Source organism: Lonchura striata, chromosome Z (genome assembly GCF_046129695.1).
Source record: "Lonchura striata isolate bLonStr1 chromosome Z, bLonStr1.mat, whole genome shotgun sequence".
In the NCBI taxonomy this organism is placed as follows: Eukaryota; Metazoa; Chordata; class Aves; order Passeriformes; family Estrildidae; genus Lonchura; species Lonchura striata.
Genome location: NC_134642.1, coordinates 9471571 through 9495844, shown reverse-complemented (window position 1 = coordinate 9495844; position 24274 = coordinate 9471571). Strand labels below are relative to the sequence as shown.

The 24274-nt window shown below is 32.8% G+C and overlaps 1 protein-coding gene across 1 annotated transcript in view; it reads right to left on the bottom strand.

Annotated features, from left to right (window-relative positions):
• Positions 1–24274, bottom strand: part of CNTNAP4 (contactin associated protein family member 4) — a 203894-nt gene that overhangs the window by 65402 nt on the left and 114218 nt on the right. Inside the window, exons 4-8 of the mRNA XM_031507421.2 lie at positions 12480–12627; positions 6172–6375; positions 5814–5998; positions 3983–4126; positions 1343–1604 (exon numbers count right to left, since the gene is read on the bottom strand). Coding sequence (XP_031363281.1) covers positions 1343–1604; positions 3983–4126; positions 5814–5998; positions 6172–6375; positions 12480–12627 — 943 coding nt within the window. The remainder of the gene's footprint in view (positions 1–1342; positions 1605–3982; positions 4127–5813; positions 5999–6171; positions 6376–12479; positions 12628–24274) is intronic.

Below are 24274 nucleotides of genomic sequence, written 5' to 3'. Positions count from 1 at the left end.
CTAGTGGATTCTGGTCATCTTTGTCCATACAGAAACTACTCCAACCCCAGACTCGGTTTCCATCCTATGATACATTTCTTGTGATCCCCTTTAACCATTTAATCTCTATTGTCTTTTTTCCTGTCTTAGGACTCACCATATCACATCATATAATCCATCTACAAGTAAAGGGCAAAATTCAATTTGTTTGCATTAAAAATGAGAAGCTCTAAGGTTGCTGTGATACATGGAATGTCAGAGAATAGTACAATACTGATGAAAAGCTGTTAGGTGAAGGTGATGATATTATTACATGGGGTAGTTACTGGATCTCAGCATTTTATAAAAAGCCTTTGATGGTGGAGATGATGTTTTTCTGTCCTGATGTCATATTTCCTGAAAGATGGAGATTCCTGACTGGGCTAGCAGTCTAGTTTTTCCCATATCAACTGCCAGCAGTGCTCAGAAAAACTGAGGAGACTCTTTGTGAAAGACTTAGTCCCATTCCTGCCAGGCAGAGAGAAAGTTAAAGGAGGAATTTGCTTAGAATCCCAACTGAATACTCTCTAACATGACTGTGTATCACTATAGTATCTTCATACTTTTGTCTTGACATGTTTGTTTGCCAAAGGTGCAATTAGTCATCAGAAGAATAGACTAGCTACTAACTTTCTGAAAATCTGTTTTACCCTGAGGGATGCCTAGCAGTGCACTACCAAAAGTAGATGATTTAGTCTCGATTTAGCGTTTAACTACAAAAGTGACCCTTTAGCTCTCAGGTATTCATTTTCCTCGTTCCCTTTTTTTTTAATCATAGACTCAAACTTGTCCTGGTTTTCTGAAACACAATCTGGTATTAGGCATCCACTGTCCCAGATTAATGGATATCTGTGATTGATAATTCTAAAAATAACAGACATTATATTTTATAGAGATGTATAACTTTATAAAAAAATTTAGTCACTTGATACTTCTTGAAAGCACAGAACAATGGCAAGAAACATCTAAATTACTTAGCTTGACAGAGTAAGAGACTAAATTTCTTACACTTCACAACTGAGAAAGTTGCTTAGATTTTCCAGGTTATACACATGAGCTGTACACAGTGTATGCATGTTAAGCTAAGGATTCCATTTTTCAATCTATATTACTGAAAGTAATTGCTGCTCATTCATCGGGAAAGAAAATAATAGGTATGTTTGTGAGAAAAGAAAGCATTTAAAAAATGTAAAATTCCCACAAGCACAGTTGTACACAAAATAATCATAAAAATAAGTCAAAAAAGCAAGTACTAAATAAATGACTTTAATTTTTTTCTTTTATTCATAAGAGTATTGTAATTTTTTTTCTTCATTTCTTTTACCTGTAGCGATGTCACTCAGTACTCTTCCTGTTTTATGAAGATTGATTTTGACTCTCCCATCACTCAGATATAAGAGGAAACCACCAGAAGACTGGTGCAGTTTACTGGATAATAGAAGTCCTTCCTTGTTCCAAGTGCGAAACTCAAAACTGACAAATACTTCATCTTGCCCTGATGTGCCTTGCAGTGCCAGGAAACTGCTGGAGCTCAGAAATGTAACAGGAACCACCTGTGGCTCTAAACATGAGAAGGACATATTGCCCTAGAAATAAATAAAACAAATATGGTATTAGGAAGAGTAATGAGAATTTCTTCATGGGAACTGCAGAGTTTCAAAGCATGGTACATAGTACTTGAAATGTATTAGTCAAAAACTAAACATGAACATAGTTGTCTGACCAGACTAGACTCATCTGCCTGTGCAGCATGGCAAGGACCTTTGAGGGAATGACTTAAGATCCTAAATTATGAGGCTGATTGAATGCTACTTCAGGAGTTAGAAAGATCTGTTTTGTTCCTAGTTTGGCTCAGCCTCAGTAAGCATTAGGGACTTCACAAATTCTTCAATGACAAATAGATGCCATGCTGCTGACTGCATGTAAACACTTGCATGGGTCTAAATGCTTGGATGCAGAGAAGAATGTTGAGCCAGCACTGATTGTTTAAGATGGTGTTAAATTTAAGAAAAAAATCCAAATTAATGCAATTTGAAATGTGCACGAAATCCAGTATTTGTTTTTACAGAGAAATTCCACATATAAACTCTTACTACTTACAAATGTACAGTACATACTTTTTAACCTAAGAGTGAATGTGTTTTCAAGCAGGCCCATATGGACGAGATTATGAGTTGGATTTGTGCACCTAGCATTTATTTTGTGTTTACCTTCTTCTGAAATAACTATTTCTTAGGTAAACTTGTGCTTTAATTAATTGAGAAACTCTGAGAGTAGCCTGCATCTGTACTTGTACTTAGTGATGCAGATAAGGAATCTGGAACAGGAATAATGCATTTTTTGCATCTGGTGTCAGAATTAGCTAACACTTTACAGTACTTAATAGTAGTACACTGTGCACTCTGGTCTAATGACTTGCTGACACCATTTGAACTATAACTAATTTGTTCTGGAAAAAGGATTACTAAAGATTAAGGTGTTTGGAATTTAAAGTGCACCTAATTGCTGTTCAACAGCAAGAGGTTTTAAACTTTTGAGCCTATATAAAACTTTGACCACACATTAAGTAGCTTTAAAATAAATTTAAGAAAAATATTCACTAGTCCCTGATGTGGCAAACTATTAAAGTTTATGGGTTTTCATTTTCTTCAAGGAAAATAGATAAATAGGTAAAAGCTTTGTCTTATGAACTCAGCTGTACAGAAATAAATAGTCAGCTAAACTGACACAGAGTAAAAAGGTACTCATCAGATTAATAAACCTCGTTAAATGCTAAAAGCTGGCTGTTTGCAGATTTACCCAGTAAAGTGCCTGTTTAACAGGGATTCTGTGGTAACAGAGATTCTTTCTATAATATTTAAATTATGAAGCATCTCCTAAATAGTTCTGAAAGTAGCAGAAGAATTTAAAACATTTGACATGAAAGTAATGAAATTTTCTATTACAGATAAATTCATAGATGCCTTCCACTAGTCCACCCAGAGCCTACTATAATTGCCCATTCCCCAGTATTCATAAGCATCATGCAGAGGTATAAGCTTAGATAACTTTAGAATATTTCAAGTGAATTTCATATGAGAAGCAATGCCTCTCATCCATTTCTTCTATGACAGTGACAAATTTCTTCTATGATAGGGACCAAATTTGATTCTTTGTATTCTGAAAAGAAATCCAGGTTAAAATATTTGGATCATGAAAGCATTTGATATATTTTTAATTAATCTGAGCTGATTTCTATGACACCTCTGCATTTCCTGCTGCTAAATAAGTACATGTTGCAAACAGAGATGACTCTTGCTGTACTAGGGAAAAAAACCAAACAAAACCAACAGCAAAGGACTCAGTAAAATGTCTAGAAAGCCTTTTATAACACAGAAGGCATTTGTTTTGTTCTTGGAATTGTTTCTATAAAAGGTAAGAATTTGGATAATATGACTCCTGGCCATGTCACAATAAAATACATTAAACCCACCAACCTAAACTAAAAGGCCTTCAGAAAAAAATCAATACAAATTGAAAAACAGAACTGATCTATCAAAATTATACTGCTCTGGACAAAGTGGATCAGTGTTCTCAACAATAAAGAAATTTTAAAACATACTGCTGCTGCTCTTATTAGTCAGGCACATATACTTTGCTATATAGCCAAAGACTTGATGGTTTCTGATGCATCTTGTTATTCATTGACTTTTGTCACCCAGATAGCACACAACATTGTGATATCAGACATTATCTAAATATCAGCTAAAGACCTCAAAAATAAAATTCATCCTGCCTTTTCTACTAGGATGAGTCTACTCAGCATAAAATGAAAAGTAGCCCATCTTGAAAATTACTTTATTTTTCTTTCATTGCCTAACATAGATTTTACTAGAACTGTGTGCTAACAGGTTGGATTTGAAAGTGATTGTGATCTTTTTCTCTGTTTTAATTATTTGTTCTTTCTTAACTATAAATCTCTTACCACAATGTAGATCTGAGATTTATGCCTCCTGGCCAGGTCAATAATGTTCACTCCATTATAATAAATATTTTCAAAACACCCATGAAAGTTCCTGCGTGATAATGTCCCTGATTTTCCAGGCATTGGGATCCCTCCAAAGCTGAGCTTAGAAAGAGAAGAGAAATCAATAATACTATTAAGTAATTTTCTAAGGAGAGAAGTTGATTATACTGTAAGAGAAGAAGTCAAAGACTGGCCTATAATGAATTTGCAACTTGTGTATTTCACTGTATCATGTCTACATAATTAAAAGAATAGGCTAACAAAAAATTAGGCTACATTAAGTCAAATGTATGTAGTAAATCATTCTGACATTTTGGCTTTTTTTATCTTCTTCTGATAAGTATCTGTGTCTTGAATCAGTTTTCCGGGTCCATTACAGCTGTGACACCAAGCAGAAGAAGGACAAGGCCAAGTACAAGGAGACTATGCGGAACAGTGTAAAAAGGGAGATGTCAATTAGCAACAATTTCTTTAGAATCTTGAGCCTAACTTCTCCACTCTGTGCACACCATAACTACTATAATAGAAAACAAGATTGCATCAAATGATATTCTAGCACAGATTTGAAACAAACTGAAGGAGTCACATTTTCCCTTTCAAAATGCTTAGGCTGCGCAGTTCCTTTGTATGGTGCTGTAAAAGTACTTAGTTTCAGAAAGAGATTGGAAGATTTAACAAAAATAAAAACCCATTGAGAGCTACTAAATTCAAGAATATCATTCTTTCTAAATGCATCCCTGCTCTAAGGTAAAAGCTGCTAGAAAGTAGTAAATTATTTCAGAAAAGCATTGCCACAAGGGTGACCTTAGTTCTGCTCTAGTCTATATTTTAACTCTTTCACACTATCAGAAATAGGATTCCAGTAGAAATGAACATTTGAGCTCACATATTTCAAAGCTATTCTAGACAACATTGTAAAAAAGGTCAGTCTAAACTATTAACCTTTTAATTTTTAAATTAGTTTTAAAACAAATTGTCAACCATTTATTTTCCCTCTTCCTTTTTTTTTTCTTTAATTAGTATGATCCTCCAAACTTTGATATTATGATTTACATTCAGAAATTCTGAGCAGATATTTCTGAAATGGAATAATGCAGACCCAGAACTGCATGACATCTCACTCTAAAATGCTTAAAAGTTGGAATGAGTGCAATAAAGTCTGCAGGTTCCTGACATTCTGCTCTATCACTCATTGTCTTATCCAACAAACAGTACAGGGCAACCATAAAGCAGCCAGTCATTGCATTACAACTGTGAAATAGTGGTATTTTTGATCACAGGCAGGAAAATTTCACAGCATATTACATCTACTACTTTTCATTAATCTATTATTTGTGCAAGAAAGATTTTTTCACAGTAAAATTTTCAGCTCTAACAGGGATTTAAGTCTTGATATAAATATTTCTACAAAGGTTTTTATGCTGACATTGCAATTTTCGTTTTATATTCATAATACTAATATTCATTAAAAGTAGCATTGAGTTGGGTCTTTATCATTCATTATATTTACAATATTGTTTATCACATTTGCAGCTCTACTAAAACAAACATATTAAAATAATGAATTCTGAGATGAAAAAGATGATCTTTTGAAAATACTGAGTTGAGTCTAGTGGAAGATTTGTACTCTATAAGAACATTTTTTATACTGATTCATTCCCTTAACAGACAGGAAATCCCCAAGGTATTGAGGACTACAAACTTCCTTAAGTTCTGTTTCCTTTGCCTGTTTCTGTGCATTTGAATAATAAAGGTAATAAATGTAATAAAGGAAAGATAATTTTCACACCTCATAATCAAGGTCCAAATAACTGAATTCTCCTTTGCCATGAAAGTGATGAGTGTGTTTATCCACTGTAAAGTTTACTTGATTGTTAAAATGCTCAATGACAACAGAATGCCAGTGTTGATCATCCAAAAGGCTGCCCAGCGTAATATTAATTTGGGCATTAGAAGGATGAGTTTTAGTATCACCTTGAAAGAAGAAAAATAAAAACTATTAATTTCATTCAAAAATATAATTATTAAAAAATATACTGCTTGTTTATAATTCTTTATGCATTAAAATCCACTTAACAGTTTAAGAGAAGTTTTAGTCAAGAAATGCCTAGTAACTATATTAGACTTTATGAGACTATAGCTGTTACCTAAATTAATGAGTAGGGACAGCTTCCCTTTAGTTAATTCCATGGTGATGTGGTCTCCATTTTGTCCTTCTCTGTGGAGGAGAATTCCATCACTTTGCATTGTCTTAAACTTCAGAGAAATCACATCTTTCAGTGCATTAATGAGTTTTTTATTTAATGTGTAAATTAGACAACTTTTCCCATCAAAGCCAACCACCTCAGACCCTAGAAGTAAAGAAATGAAAGATAATGTATAATGCTATGTCTAAAAGAAGCAGTTGCATGTTATTTCAATATGGTATGAAGTTCCATCACTAACATCTTAAGATCACTTGTGTACAGTAAATCGTATTTTATTTTTTCCCCATATATTAAGACTTGTGTTTTAATGATGGTGGTATAATTAGATAATAAAACCATGTGAGAAGAGATCTGGCTTCTATTCAAATCTAATAATGTTCTCATATGCTGGTCTTCCTTTCCTTGGAGCTATGAAGTACTTTGAACATTTTTGTTTTTATTTGTATTTTTAGGCTGAAAATTGCTATTCATTTATGTGCAATTCTTTCCAATGAACAAAATCAAGACCAAAAAAAAAAAAACAAACAACCAAAGCTGCTGTTGACCTTCGGGAAGGGAAGGGAATAGGGCTAACTGATTTTATGAATATCCATCAAAATCAGTACAGATTGAACAAGGCACACACCAAGGAATTGATAACACTATAAAAAGCTCATAGAGTATTCACAGTTCATATGTAATGAAGAAAAAAGTAATTGCCCTTGAAAAATACATTTTTGAAGTGAATGAAGATGTAAAGGACACTCAATAAAATGTTTTTCAACTGACTGGTTGACTTCTTGCAATTCAAGGGAAACCCATTATCTATTTACTAACTTTGTGTAATTTCGCTACAAATATTTCTCCATATTTTCAGCATGGGAGTGGCATGAATTCAAATTAACTCTTGTACATTAGGTTAGTAATTTACATTCCATTTTCATAATGCTCTTGTCAAGTTGTGTCTTTAAATATAGTTGCTTGATTTTCTTTATATTTTGATAATGAAGAATAAATTTAGCAAATGTACAATTAATAAATATGATGTTCTACCAAAATATGAACTTTAGATTAAATATTTTACTTCCTTTGGTCATCGAATGAAAAGTGTTAATGAATGTTGAATTAAAATAATTAATGTGATGCAGAATAGCTTCAATAAGACCACTTGTACATTTATATACATTTATCAAACCAGCTTACTAGAGATACTCTTAGTAAGCAATGATAAACATAGGATTGGGAACATACTCTTCTTATTAGTTATTGGGACAAGAGCATAAACAACATTAACATGGCTCTCCAAAATCCCTTACACTATTCTGCAGCACTAGTTCCTAAGAAGCAATATATGTTTTGTCTAAATTTGCAAAATAAACAAAATTAAATTTTGCCCCTGCCCTCACTCCATGAATTAATAAAGATTGTGAAAAGGTAGCAGATGGCAATCAAAGTTCTTGTAACATTTCTCACTCTGGTCTTATCTTCATCATCCATGCATTACCCCTAGAAACATACTTAAAGAGTTGTGAGAAGGACAGCTTGGGTGTCCTGCAGGGTTATAAAGATAAGTAGAATGTGGGCACATATACAGAGTACCATAAGATTTTCCTCTCTTATTTACCAACTACTTGCAACTTGCTGCACTTCAAAATCTTCTACATGGATTTTTTCTACTGTTGTAAATAAGAAAAATAAAACTGGTGGATATGTTTTATGAAGACTCATCTTTTGTTTATGCAATTTGCAATGTGCCTTTCTGAAATTAATGTGATCTAAATCTTAAGTGCACGATGAAAATATCTTTGGAAATCACAAAATACCCCTGAGAAACTGGGAATTCTAGAAGCCTCACATACCACAGAACCAAGAATCCTAGTAATCCTGAGCAAATGTTTTAGTTGAAATATTTTTGAGACTTTTTTAAAATCTTTATATCAATTGAAATCAATGTTAATGTTCTATGAAGAAAACTTAAACTAATGCAAACCAACTGGCCATTATTACAGTTATGAAAAGGATATTAAGTTCTTTCTTTGATTAATGTGACTGTAATACTGACTTAAAGTGTTTCAGCCAAGGAAGGAAATGCTGAAAAAGCTTCAATACAGTCAGAAGTGACAGAAAAAAAAAGAGTTTTGCAGTGTCTGCAGTGCTTTTTGTTAGGTATTATAACGTACATAACTGACATTTTTAAATCTGTATTATATATTTATTTTCCAGTTACATATATTCTACAGCTTTATACATTTGTCATTTTCAGATTTAAACCTATCTTTCTGCCCACCATGCCAAAAAAATCCCCACCTTTTTATTTCTTTGATTTCTATTTTTGGACTATTGGTTTTCTACAGGTTCACTAGAGGATGAAATAAGAGAATACTGTAATGAAGAGGAGAAATTTTAAACTAAACACATTCCTAATAACATTTTTTTTTAAGTGTCATGACATAGCTTAACCTTAACTGTGTTTTGCATGGTTTAATTGTCACAATCTGGCATTTCAGGAACAAGACAGGAAATGTCAGTAGAGATTCATTGTTCTCTTTTGTACACACTAAATAGAAAGAACAATCAGGCAGAGGCTTTAGACAGATTTTGGGCTGAAGTTCAGCACAGCATATTTGCAATGTAGTCATGACACAAGCAGATGTTTTATCACTTCAGATAAGGGTAAGTTCAACACCTGGAGATAGAAAACAGATGAACTTTCTTTCTTTTCTTTCTTTCTTTCTTTCTTTCTTTCTTTCTTTCTTTCTTTCTTTCTTTCTTTTTCTTTCTTTCTTTCTTTCTTTCTTTCTTTCTTTCTTTCTTTCTTTCTTTCTTTCTTTCTTTCTTTCTTTCTTTCTTTCTTTCTTTCTTTCTTTCTTTTTCTTTTCTTTTTTTTCTTTCTTTCTTTTTCTTTCTTTTTCTTTCTTTTCTTTCTTTCTTTCATTTTCTTCCTTTCTTTTCTCTCTTTTCCCTCCCTCCCTCCCTTCCACCCTCTCTTTCCTTTCTTTGTTTTCCTTTGTCTCCTTCCTTCCTTTTTTCCTTCCTTCCTTCCTTCCTTCCTTCCTTCCTTCCTTCCTTCCTTCCTTCCTTCCTTCCTTCCTTCCTTCCTTCCTTCCTTCCTTCCTTCCTTCCTTCCTTCCTTCTTTCCTTTAAATGACTGTAGAACATGAGTTAAAAAACTAAGGAACATTTCAGAGACAGCAGAGTGAGGAGGGAGAAGAACTCAAAGCTATGAAAAAAAGGAAGGGTAACTCTTTAAATATTTCATATAAGTCCACAACTGACTACCCTTACTTGGCCTTTCTACTCAATGAATGCTGAGGCAAAAACTGAAGGGCTTGTCTGGATGCACACTTTAGAAACATCTAAAATGTGATAGTCCTTAATCTAAAAAGTTTATGGGATAAAATGATTGCTGTGAAAAAGAAAACAAAAAACAAACAAACAAACAAACAAACAAACAAACAAAAAAAAACAAAAGAAAAACACCAAAAAAAACCACAAAAAAACAAACAAACAAACCAACAAAATCATAATAATCTGCTACATTGTACAGGAAAATATAATGAGTATGACCAAATCTCACTGAGACTGTATTTAAATGGGAAGTTTTTGTGCATGCTAGGCAAAATTATTCAGAGCAGGAATTTGACTGGAAGACAGCAGATTTGAAGTAGTGTCAACATTTATGCTGTAAATATGAATTCATTAAGATAGTAATGACTTTTTAGAATATAGAAACATACATTTTTCACATCACTTTATGGAGTAGAGAAGTCTACATCCTATATTCTTGCAAGTTTAGTTTTAGTTGTGTAATTTCAGGTAAAACTGAAGAATTAAATTAGTGCATTTGCACTTGAATACAGAACACAGTTCACATACTTGATAATAAATGAAAAGAGAGTTGTTTATTTCTCAAATCTAATGCCCAGTGAGAGCTCCCCGAAGTAAAGGATGGGAAAATGGGACATGTAAAACACTTGAATCAAAGCTAAAGTAGATATTATTGGCATGTCTGCTTTTCTTTTTTTTCTGGTCCCACTTTGAAAAGTACAGTTATTCAAAGAGAGCCAGACACAATTACTGTAACAATAACTGCATGTCCTCATTGTGCCTGATAAATGGAGAAAAAGACTGGAGAGAAAGAATTAAGCTTTTACATTTTAAAGGAATTTTAAAAACTGTAAATCGATAATCACCTGGTTTGTCTTCAATGGCAACCACTGAATTTACCCTGTAAAGGCACTTGGTAATCAGTAGATATTCCAAATAAATACATAGATGATAAGAAGCCTGCAATTCATTTGGAATGATAGCATTTATAGATGGGTAAAAAAGCATTTCTAGAACACCCAATATCATTAATTTAGAGAAAATCTTAACCAGCTTAAAAGAATTTACATATTTTTGGTGCCATAATGTTCTTCACATACTGCATCATAGTGAATAATGGATGAAGTAAATATTAATTTTAAATTTATACTAATCTTAGAATATAACTGATTTATATATTTATATATTTAGAATATAGCTGATTTACTTCTATAAGTTATCTATATGATACACTCTGTGCCATGTATGTAACATGCAAAAAAAATATAATCTTCCACAAACTAATTAATGGCTACATAAAAGAATTTTAATTTCATAACTGCTTATTCTAAATGTTTTATTTTTTCAGTTGCATGGATAATTTTCTTTATTTATCCTTTAGACTCATAGAGTTTTCCACTGGTGGGCAACAAGAGGCATGACACAGAAGAGAGCCATAATATGGATCTTGCAAGAGAAAATTATGATAGTGAATATAAATAATTAAAATCTGTCTTTTAGGCATGGTCAAAAGAGAGCTCTTCAGTTTGAAAACGTTTGAGAGGGTTTAAATGTTATCACATCCACAAGGTGAAGGAGTGTGAAGAAGCAAAGCTAATGACTATCAATGAATTTTAAAGTGAAGCTTAAAGAGAAGAAAGTCTATTCTGCCATCATGCACCACAAAAATCAGGTCTCAAATGGGAAACTCAGATGAGATTTTAGCTTTGAATGATAAATTCATCTGTTCAGCCTCCATTTTTAAAATTTAGTTGTTCTTATCTTAAAAAAAACTTAAAAGAGTTGAGGGCAAGTTGAATCATGGTCATATTTCCCAGTGACTCAGTTTTCAAAGCCATTCTCTCAGATTGTTCTAGGAATCATAAGTCATGTTCCCTGTTCTCAAGGCAGCTGTCACTGAGGAATTTTGTGTGAGACTTTCAGATTCTTCTTCTGGTATGAGATGTCTGTTTTCTGGGATGAGGAAGTTTACCTGATTTCTGAGGTGACCTAATCTCCTGCATCCAGCTTTAAATTTTCCATACCCTTAATTCACTGCCTTTTACCAATTTTTAAAATTTAAGGCAGAAAGCTCAGAGACATGTTTTTCTGATATATGCTTCAAGTCGGATCAAAATGCATGGCAATATAAAACAGGTACATAGAGACCATCCAAAAGAGATCAACCATACAAAATATAATTTGAATAAAGTTGAAAAAAAAAAAAAACAAAACAAAACAACAAAGAACAGATAAAAGTATGTGCAAAAAGCAGTTAAAGAAGCTGCTCAAAATAAATTCTGTTTCCATCATGGAGAAGAGATATGAAGAATAAAAAGCAGTAAAAAACTTACATAGAGGAATTTTTTAAAAAAATCCATGGATGAAAAACTGTAACAGGAAGATGACAGGAATATTTACACTGTTCAGCAGATCAATAAACCATGCAATATACTTGAAAAGGCTTATGTCAGTTATTAAGGGCACAAAAGTTATTCTAAAAATACCACTTAAATATGCAGAAACTGTGTCCTTCAATTTTGAAAGTATCCTTCAATTTTTTATTTGTGGATCTATCTATTTGTACCCTTACTGGCTCAGGATCAAGACCATATAGATTTAAAACTGTAAATATTTATCATATTTTGGTCTTCAGATAAATAGCAAGTATATCATGTTCAGATGTAATTTTTAGGACTATGACAAAAAAAAAAGAATGAGTTTGCATAAAATCAGTTATTGGATTTTGTTCACACCATTCATTCCAATACAGAAAAGACTGGAAAATAAGCATCGCATATTGATAGTTGATGTAGAAATCATGTAGTATGTGCATAAATTTATTAAATCAGTTTTATTTGAGATTAAATTTAGTCTTAGAAATCTACTTTCACATTCTGGTTAGGCAGCAAAATACATTGATGAAGATTAATTTCATTTAGGTGACTCAGAAATAAACTTACTATATGTGCATCCATACACTTCAATGCGCATGCCAATCCTGCCATTTGGATTCCAGTCCAAAGGCACAAAACGGAGAAATCTTGCTTTAATCGAATGCTGAAGCTTATAGTACACGACACTGTCTGCATTTGTGTTTCCAGAAAAGGCCTAGAAGAAAATGAAAAAAAAAGTCAGCCACATCCACATTGAATACAGAAATATATGGAAATTTCACTGATCTTTTAATTTTATGTATTTTACTTCCATTTCATCTGGCAACCAGCCAAGCACAGGAATAAAATGAAATTGTCAGTGAATTCCATAGGAACATTTGATGATTCAATATTTAATATTCTTTTAGATAAGGTGTTAACTCATCTGTGTATTTAGCATTGATGCCCCATGCAGGGAAGTATTTAACAGCTTCTAAAATTTCAGTGAACAAACCCTGCAAACCCAAATATTCTTTTCAAAAACATGTGGAATATCCTCACATTTCAGTGCATGGCTCTATGTAACACTTTAGCATAAGAAAACAGAGTGATATCTATAAATTCCTTCTACTGAAAGACTAAATGGATTTCATTTCAAGCCTGCATTTCAAATGTATAGCATGCTGCATTTAAAATGGTCTTATACTGACAGATCATGGTAATAAAAGACTTGTTTCCAACTATAGAATCCAAATTATTGCCAAAGAGATGCATTTCAGTTAAAAGAATCCTTATTTAAAAAATAATCCTTATTTCAGATTTTTATCTGAATCCTTATTTCAGATTTTTAACAAGGTGAAAGAAAAAAAGCAAACATTTTTGCAGTATTTAACTGATAAAACTACTTTCTATTTTTCTTACATAAAGAAAACAAAATACATAAAAAGTAAAGAAGAAAATTTTAAAATGCTGTAATAATAAATTGTACCATTCTAAAAACCAGAGAATATTTTCTGATTTCTCTGGGCTGTGTGGTGTTCCTTTGTAATGACCTGTTTATGGTGAAGCATAAAGAATTTGTTCAGACATTTTGAATCCAAATATCTGATGGTTCTCTGAAATATTTAGATGAGCAGTATTTAAAAGATTACACCTGTCTGGCTGTATGAACAGTACTGTTGCCATAGCTATAAGCCACAGATGTTGCAGCTGGAGAAGTACATAGCAACTAACATCTTTAGGTATGCAGCTTCTCTTCCCATAAGTTTTAGAAGCTGAGATGAGCTTCACTGCATTCATTATTTATCTTTCTATACACAGATTTTTGCACCTTCTCTCTCCTGTACTAGTAAAATTTCAATAAATTCTAATCACTGAACAGTCAATGGGGAAAAGAAAAGAAATTAGATTAAAAGACCCCAAACCAACGCAACTACCCAATCAAAATGAAAACCAGAACAGTTAATGAATTAGCTTATTTAAGCTAACCTATTAGGCTAGCAATAAGCAATGAGAGTTAGTGACTTTGAATGTCCACTTTCAGCTTCATGCTTTGTAATTCCACTAACACAGCATTTAAAGGAGGAAATCTAACAAAAATCAGATAAAACCAAGTATTGGAGGGTGAGACCCTTCCAGACCTCTTGTCCCTTCAAATCCTATTTGTAGTATGTAACTGCCCATGAAACTGCCAATTAGTTTGTTGACTGAACCAGAACCAGGCTCCAGTAATTTAAGTACTATGACCAAATGAAGTGTTCAGTTAAGATTTAAATTTTTGCAAAATTGCTTTGGGGAGCAGCCTCCTCATAAAAGTCAATTTAAGTTTTGAAAACAGATTGCATATGGCCTGGTTTTTTTTACTGTAGACCATATTTAGACTGTGTTTTTTTAATTTAAAAATTGGGGTTTGGATTCAACAATAACCTAAAAATAATTCAAACTACTCCTTTCACACCATTCACAATGCTTAGTTTAGAAACCAGTATATTTTCTGTAGTTTTACAAGGCTTTTATCTGGGAAAATCACATTTTACAGTGTATCAATTGCGTTGAGTATTAAATGGTCTTTATTGCTTGTTTTAAACAGTCTAAAGGCTAAAATAAATATTTTGATTTTTTTTCAGTCTAAGTCCACTTTTAAAAACGAGAGGACAAAATCAGACTGCTTTTTCTCCAGGTCACAGAACTAAAAGTGCACCTGAAACCTATGAAAGTAGCCTGTAAGCTTTTTTGAGGAGAATTATATTTGACATCTCAGACAGACCTGTCTTTACAGTAGAATACCATTACTGTTTCATGGTCCAATCCAGCAATCTTTAAAACATAGAATTTATAACCATATAATGAGCTTCTTTCATCCTACCCCTCTTCTTTGTTCACACCACTTCATTCTTATGCCAAATTACATATAGGGAACATGCAATTACTTTAGATTATGCAGAGTTGTCACAACCTACACAGATATCTCATATTAAAATATAAGGTTAAAAAGATGTCATGTGGACCTCAGTTAATAGGAATAACACACCTAATAATTGCACATAATAAACATTGTTTGCATAAATATTAATAGCGTTATACACTTAATCCAATATAATTGTTGACTCTTAGTTGGTGTATTTACAGGTACTTTATTATACTGCCTCCTAATAGATTGAAAACATACCATCTTCCTCAAAGAATGCAGTTTTTGAAACACTGAAATACTATATTACAGTTTAACTATAAACAGTACCAGGGCCACTTAGAGCAGAGATAGCTAAGCAGATAACTGTCCACAACATAATTTAGTCCATGAAGTAGAAGTATTCTGGGCTGTACTGAAGCATGAACTGAGAGCCTGAACTGCTCTCAAACTTGGCTGAACTGTCCTACTCAGTTCCTAACCCAGTAATTTCTTTATCTCAAGCTACTTTAACCCTGCTTTGAAGACAGAATTACTCAGTTCATTACGGTGTCAGAAATCACAGATGCACTCTGGATTGGCAAAGTGAAGTCCTGTCCATAGAAGGGCATTGGCAAGCTCAGAATGATGATGTGAAGGTAAACTGGCATCAAGACAAAGTAAAAAAACTCCTTGGTTTCTCTGTCCATCCTCTATGTAGAAAGCCATGTGGGTGTTGACCAGAGATAATACAGGCATCCAGTCCAAAACTTTCTCGCCAATCAAAAATTCCCCCAAAAATGAAACTGTATAGGACCCATAATTCAGATAATCTAGAGGACATGACCCCTATTTACAAATATAACTTCTACTATATAATATACTATATATACACTGTAAATAAAATTACTAAATAATATGCACAAAGATTTTACATACATTGTGTACCCATTGCAGTAAATATATTTATTACAAATATTAGTTTAAAAAATATACATATATAAATAAATATAAGTATACTTAGCTGCAAACCTCCATCCAGTGTTAAAAAACAAGTCCTGGAATGGGACCAAACCTGAATAACTTTGTTGGGAGAGAAGTTGTGGTACTATTGTACCTCAGGATGGTCCTAACTTCATCATGTGGTTTATAGGTTCTAGTACCAACACCAGAAAAAACAGCTGAAAAAATCAGCATGAAGTAACTTGGAAATGTTTGTATAAAATACCGCGTAAAAAAAGAATGATGCAGGATTAACTCATCTCTCCCCTTTTCTCCCAATACTTCTAAATTACATCCAAGTTGATATTACAGTTTAAATTATTTACATCTCAGTAAAAAAAAGGAGTACGTATTCCAGATAACTTAGTACACAGTACAAGTACACTTCAATTGACAAGTTTTCTAAACAAGAATCCAAACACTCAGACTCATTTTTCTCAAGGAATTACCATTGTGGTGAGTTTTTGTTAGTCTTTTGAGGTTGCTCCCCAAAGTCAAGAAGTATGAACTTTTCAGTTAAAGTGAAAAAATGTGAAAGTCCTTCACTCTGACCAGAGAACACTGTACCAGACAATTCTCTCCTTTCCTATATGTCCATATTGCAATTATGCTTAGGACAAAATGATCAAAGAGGTTAAATTAACAGATTTTTAAGACTTAATTGGTTAAAAATGATATATGCAAAAGCTGGCTGATATGTTTCATACAAAAAACTAACAGTGGTATTAGAGTGAGAAGACCTGTGCCATGGGTTATTCACTGTACATTTCACTAGATCTCGAATTGTTTGAAGATACAGTTGAAATATAGTAGTGTTACCTTAAATTGATTAAAACACACAGCAGTTACACATACTCATAAATCTGAGTGTTCATAATGTCTTTTTTTTAAAAAGAGCAGCATATATTAATGACAACCTGCTTAATATAGACCAGACAGAAAAAAACTTGGCAGAAAATTATCATAAATTGTTGTTCCAGTAAATGCTCACCGCTTGTACCACCTAAATCCCCACTCCTGTACTTACAGCTTTCCATCACTGTTGCTCAGAGAAAGGATAGTGGAGTAAATTGTATCAATTCTCTTTCAGTCTATCTCTTTCTCTTATTTCTTTACATTTGGTGAGTGTTTTATTCACTGTCATGGTTCTTCCTCTTTATTTTTTGGTCCTTCACTATGTGAGTGGAATATTAGCATAAGTTTACATAAGTTCCAGAACAGCTCCAGAATTAAGAGATGAAGAGAGGATGAGACCACACTTGCCAGTTAATTTATCAAAGGTAACATCTGATATTTCTAAATGGACTCTAGATATTCAGCCCTTCTGTTTTGTTTGGGGTTTATTTTTGTGGGGGGGTTCCTTTTTTTGTTGTGGATTTTGTTATTTTTGAGAAAAAAAAATTGAAACAATTTGCTTTCATATTAATATAGAAGAGGGAGATTTCAATATCTAAAATTAAGGTAATGTAAAAATGTGGGGTTTTTTTCTTGTTACAGTAGTAGCAGTTGGATATAACAGTGCAGGTGTGCATGAAAGGGCCCTTGAACAACCACTGTTAGTCAGAAGAGGTCTGTCAACAACTAGCTATGCTCATTTGGAAATGAGCTTAATAAAAAGTGTTTTCTGTCTCTTTCTTTATTCCTTTCATGTTCAATATAGCTGAAATGAAAAGGTACTTAATTTTCCAGATGACATGGTATGGGGACTAGTAAGTAAAATAAAATAAAAATAAAAATATCTTTTTGTAAGCCACCAGCTACAACAGGTGCTTTGAATTCTTCCATCTACCTTATTTCCTTTCATCATTCAGATGTAGTAAAAAATTTTATGTGAAGTAACTTGCCACCATCAGAGGGTGCTCTTGTATTGACACAACTAGGCACAACATTCTCCCTTGAAAAATTATCATAACAATTCTTCCTCATAAAATCCCAGTATACAGCATGAATCTACTATGTTTTATTTACTAATACCTAATCACATAGACTCAGAGATATTCTTGAAAATTGAAAATATGAATGTGTTTCATAATATTATTACTGGAATTCTACACTATCGTTAACATTAAAGATTAGCTTGAACATTAGCTAACTTTATCTGAAATGAATATAGATGTGCTTTTATACTATGGATCTGTAGTCAATGACTTTAGACTCTGATATTCCAAAGACAGCTGTGATTATCTCAAAAGGTAAAAACCAAAGAAGTTTTGGTAGTTTTATTTTCACTTTTTCCCAGTAAATCCATTTGAAAAAATCTGTAAAATATAAATACATTGAATTTTGAATCTGGGCTAAAGTGCAACTGTCCTTTCTATTTTCAAATCAATTTGTTGTTTAATCACCACTTTCAAATCAATTTGCAGTTTAATGACTATTCTTCTGGGTAAACAAATATTTGTACTAGTGGCCTTTAATCTGGAGTGCAAAATTGAATTTATACACTTAGAAATAATTAACTCCGTAAGTGTTATGAAATATTTTTAAATTGCAACAACATATTTAACCTGTTTTTTCCACATATTTGATTGTTAAAATTTGAAAAAAAAAAAAATGCAGGTGGTATAGTTTTCATTGTATGAGATATAGATAGGAATCACAATTCACTATTGTGGTTTTGTAATACATGACATAACCCAGAGACTACCAGAAAGGTAATAACTAAAATACATTTAGTGCAACAGCTGTGTATGAAATCACTGAAATGTCAAAACAGTATGTGGGAATTCTGCTTGCTCAAAGCAATATGAAAAAAGAAAATGAAAACGCTTTATTAATATTACAGTATAAATTTTCTTTTCATAAAATTTCACACCTTGCTTTGAAATGAAATTAAATTATTAGAAAGAAAGGGAAGAAACCTTATTAACTATGCAACATAGAAATAGTAGAGCAAATACCCTTATGTTCTGAGGATCACAAGCAATAAAATAGTTCAATAATAAGCTTTCCTACTAAATTATTTCTGTGGCTTTTCATATATGATGTCTCATGATTTCTACCTTTAGAGAAATTTCTGTAAATGAATTCTTTTTCAACACATCATTATGGATTTAGACTAGTGTATAACAATAAGCTGACATGACACTCCATATCTTAGGTTGCTGTAACATTAGTAAAATATCTCATCCACTTCACCAAAAATCTTAGTGGCAAAATTTCACTTTTCACATAGGGCTTGCCATTCTGATAATTAGAAAACCTTTTAAAAGCAACTAACTTCCATATTTTTAGCTTTACTCTGATGAAAGATAATATAAAATTGAGAACTAAAGAAACTCACTGAGATTAAATGTTTTGGATATGATGTGAGCAATAAGGCTCTAAGAACATTCTGTATACTAATTCTAATTCTGTGCAAAAGTGTTCAGCAAATGTATATTTAGGTTGCATTCAGTAGTTATCAGGAACTAGTAAAAATATGTGGGAAATATTTAGTGTTAAGAACATTTAGAATACAAAAGCAGAGCTTCAGTTTTTCAGCAACATCAGCATTCATAGTGGAGCCTACTGCTCTAGTAGGCATTTGATGCCTAAGAAATGTAAGGTAGAGAGCAAAGTCTGCACTGTAAACATACTTCTAGATCACTTAGGAATATTTACTAGAGTGCTGTCTTTGAGCCCAGGGGATGTGTCTTAAAATCCACACTGAATGCAATAAAACCATGTTCCTAGTTATTTGTCATATGGAGAATTTGTTTCTGACACAGACTTCAGGTATTTGGATAACCTAAACAACAAATTAATTGTAGTTCATTCTTTGCAGTACTCCTGTGCATTTAAATGCAAATTAAACAAATGACTAGCAAATACCAGTGACCAGCAAATCTGGCATGCACTGAGAGAGCACATGGTGGGCAGCCATGGACACACCTTCAACCCTCAGCAGATGGGAAGGAGCTGATTGGTATGGTGGTGCCCATCAGCTACAGGAAAGGGCAAGCAGAGAGTGGCATGGGTGCCTACACAGAAGGAATAAAGAAAGACTTCGCAGAAACAACATTAAGTTAATCATCAGATAGAGATGGGAGAAGACAATTTTAGGTAACAAAGCCTCTTTCAAGGTACAAATTTGAATTACTCCGTGGCTTACAGGGAAAACCTGACACATGAAGATGCATCAGTGATGGTCCCCGGCTTTCTTCCACCAGACAGGGCTATCTGGTGGAAAGTACAAGGAAGGTCAGGTAGCAATATAGCATTAACAGTAATTCTGATACATCACTTTCTATGTGAAACCTAAAATGATTTGGCTCCTTTACTCTTCCCATCTCCTCCATAGCATTTTTTACCTCATCGTTTCATTTCAATAAGGTAAAGAGACAGAGGGAAAAAAAAAATGTATCAGAAACTGACAATGTTTCGACTTCAGCTGTCCCAACGCCTGTATCCCAAGTTTAAAAACACAAGTTCAAATTACACTAATATTGATTTACCTCGGAGATAGACAGAGTCCCTAGTGCTTACTTCAGAGTCCCTAGTGTTACTGCATATATCACTGAGGTCTAGCTCCATGCTAAGGATGTTATAGCATGAGACAAATGTATAACCTGTAAGTAAAAAAAACAAAAATATATATCTTAAGGATACAACAGGATGAACACAGCAATGAATTTCAGATTTTAAAGGTCTTTTAAGGTTTTTCAACTCTAATAGTCAGAAATCAGACTTTACATGGCATAAATGGGAATAAATTTCACTTAGTGCACATGACATCATGAACCATAACCCTGCTTCTTCAGAGGAGGTGAATGAATATATGGGAAGAATGCTGGTTATTTGTGATGCCAATCTCTCTATGTAAACAGAGCAAATATTTAGTGTGCATCTATCACTAGTGTACATCTAGTGTGCATCTATCACTAATGTACATCTAGTGTACATCTATCACTATGGGTTAAAGCCAAAATACAAACCAAAGAAAATGGTCTGAAACTTGCATAGATTATGAAGTCCACATTCCAAGGCATCAACCAAGACATCACTGCAAGATAATAAACCACTTTCTTTCAATAATTCACTGATTTCTGGATAAAGTGGCATTGAATATGCATAGGAAGGATATTTCTTTATATTAAAAAGAATTCATCTTTAATGAAAGAATCAAAAACTTTTTGTTTTCACTTGGTATTCCTAGAAGAAGGCTCTCATGCCAGCAACAATCTTGTGAGACAAAAATGAAGCCACATAACTCTCATGGAGTAAAAGCGTTGCCAGCTTCTAATATCATAATTTCCAGAATATTGCATTCATGTCTAACAGTTATGAAATGCTTGAAGGATAAGAGACAGTGAAAGTCATTTGTGCATGGAACTGAAAATTATGATCAAATGTTTACAGATACATGGGTGGTCATATCTCTCAGTGAAATACTCTCAATTAATTCCTTAGCTCAAGAATATTCTGGAAATTAATTTTTATTAAATTAGCTTTGATACTCAAAAGAGACCATGTAGGAATAGCCTTTCTAAGTGAAAAAATAACACTCCAGAGTGGAATGAAGATGCTCCTAAGTCCATTTTTTAAAAGAAAAGTCTGGATGGATAGCATATCATGGCTTTCTGTACAGTAGGAAAAGAAAATAAGTAAAGAGTAATAATTTTTCTTTTAATGTAGACATTGCTCATGGAACTTGGAGCTCCATGAAATGCTATTTTCTTTTACAAGAATAGAATGTTGGTTCTTAGAGTAAATGTTTATGACATAGGATTTAATTTCAAACAAACTTTTAGATTATTTTTAATGTATAGAAACATGCAGCAATCTGTAGGAAAGAATGTGATAGATGAATGTTTACTGCTTTAGGGTTTTTGTACTATTTCAACTTAAAGGATTTTACTTATATTGTAACATTTTTAAATGCCTTTGGTGTACACTGGAGCTGCAGAATGCTTACAATCAAGCTATTTCAAGTGGATACTTTTAGTTTGCAAGTCATCACTACCTACTTGGTGCATCTGGATAAAGCAAAGTGCAAGGCAGAAGAAAATGGAGAATAATCCTCTTACATCTTGAGAAAATAATGCATTTGAACAGATGAACTGATTCTGAAATGCTTTTGAAAAACATTCAAACTGAGATCTAACTGAGAACCTGAAGGAATTCAAAGGTATATCTAAATTTGAACTCTAGTAGTGGGTTTGTCTTTAAGTTTTTACTTTTTTATTTAGTATCTTGCAGAGTTTTTTGGGGAAAGAAAAGAAATTATCATATGACTCCTGTAACAAACACACAAATATGTCTCAATGTTATTCCCCCAGTTGAATTACGGACAGGGAAATTAGCAGCGATGCATATTTGTAAAATTATTCTTACTCTACAAACACAGATTGCATCAGACAAAAGTAATTCTACTGAGGACTGTTTTCTCCTTCATTTGCAACCAACATTTAAGTGGGTACAGTTCACAATTCATTGTTAAGGACAGCAAGTACTTCAGGTGCTATCATACTCTATGTATAAAAGCAAAAAGAAATAAAAGGAGTGTTGCTGATATCTGACCAGAGGGGCACTCCACTGAAGCCAGTTTAAAAAACATTTTGTCACCACATTGGAGAACAGCTTATTCTCTCCCTTTTATAACTGTATTTCAGAATGTGTGTGCTACAGTAGAAACTCCATTCTAATTCCTAAGGAAGGCAGAAATCTGGAAACAAATAAATTAAGATAAAGATCAAACACGAAGTTGCCTGATCACAGTTAAACCAGAATGATTTCCTTGGAGAACCAAGAGAGCAAAGGCTAAAAATAAATTTCTAGATAGCAATATAATATAATTAACTGAACAATTACAGAGTAATTCACCAGTGCCTTTTAAAACTACTAGAGGCAGATGAATATTTGGGGAAAGGAAGGTGGTGAAACACTTCATCAATTCATGGTCCCTCCATCTGATATTGAGTAATCCACTCAAAGAAGTAGGAAGGGCCCAGAAAAGTCAACACACTCATTCTCAAGACCATTCTCAAGTTTCTATTTTTTGACATCTAATTTGTTTTTAAAGCTGGCAAGTTCATACTTCATTACAGCTACAAAAGTTTGGATTTTTTTTAACCTATGTTAAAAGTTATGAATTAAATCAATCTATCACATAATCTGTACCTTGTAACAGCCACCTTCTCTTTGAAACAAGGAATTGTTCGCTCCCAAAAACCTTTGTTGTCATTAAATAAATCAATGATCTGGCTAATTATAAAAAGAAGACTGCTTCTGTTAGGCAGATTATCACCTTTGCATCAGAAATAATGTCAAAATGACACAGGAAAAGGACGTGACAATTCAAGTGGTATAATTTGTAAATATTTTTAAATCTGTCATAAAATGGAAGTCATTCTTCAACTGTCTAACAATATTTCAAATAACACATAGTAAAAGACTTCTAATACTTTCCAAATGAAAATGTCATTCACATTTTATTAAAAATATTAATAAATGTCACACTTTGTTATCTCATATTTTTCCAAACCACAAAATAAGAAGCTTTGTAAGTATTTTTAAAGAGTATCACACTGCTTTTTAAATGTATTTAAAATACAAACAATTCTTCACAAACATTTGAAATAAATACTCATTTTAAAAGCTCAACAAGAAACACACAATGCAATAATGGATTATCACAAACATTATTTTTATATGTCTTGACAAATCTTTCATGTATTTCTTAAATTAAAAAAAAAAAAAATTAAAATATTTTTAACACTTTTGCAATTCTAAACTATTTATGATAGATTAAAACATAGGTTTTCTTAAGATATGTGTCTACTTCTGAATTTTTTATTCTGAAATATTATTAATTGAAACTCAAAACTAGTAAAAATTAAAAAAAAACAACAAAAACCATCTCTTCAGACTTCTCAGATGCTGCTTTCAGTACATATGCTCAGTTAGTTTCTTATTCATTCTGTGTGAAATTTTATCTGTCACATTGCGTCTGTGTGAAGTCTGTCCTAAGGGGACACTTATGAGGACAGTAATCACTAGGAATGCACAAAACTTCACCTCTGTCATATCTACAAAGGCATGAGGCCATGCTGACTGCCAGTCTGCTTGGTCTTTACTTGTTAGATAGTAAAGAACAAGATTTAAATTACCATCTCTCATACAAAGATGGCAATTCCAGGAGTTGGTAGTCTATGTAGTGATCAGCTATTAACATACACAGAACTGTAGACCAAGAGTCGTGCTCATCTTTCCAAAGAGGTAAAATGCATTGAAAATAAATTGAGGAGAAAATGGTTCTGCCACAGATAGTAAATTCTAGGACCATAATTAGGATCTGGAATGATTGAAACTGATAAATGAATATGAAACAAAAACTTACAGGCATTACTCTGCAGTTTTTTACTCTACAGATGAAGACTATGAAAACTGGTTTTGGAACATTAACCATCTGTATGTTTATGTGCTGTATTTTTTATGTTGGCATGACAGGATATTTTGACAAATTAACTAATTTGATAAATAATAAAAAAAGACTTCCTATTTCAGACTGGAT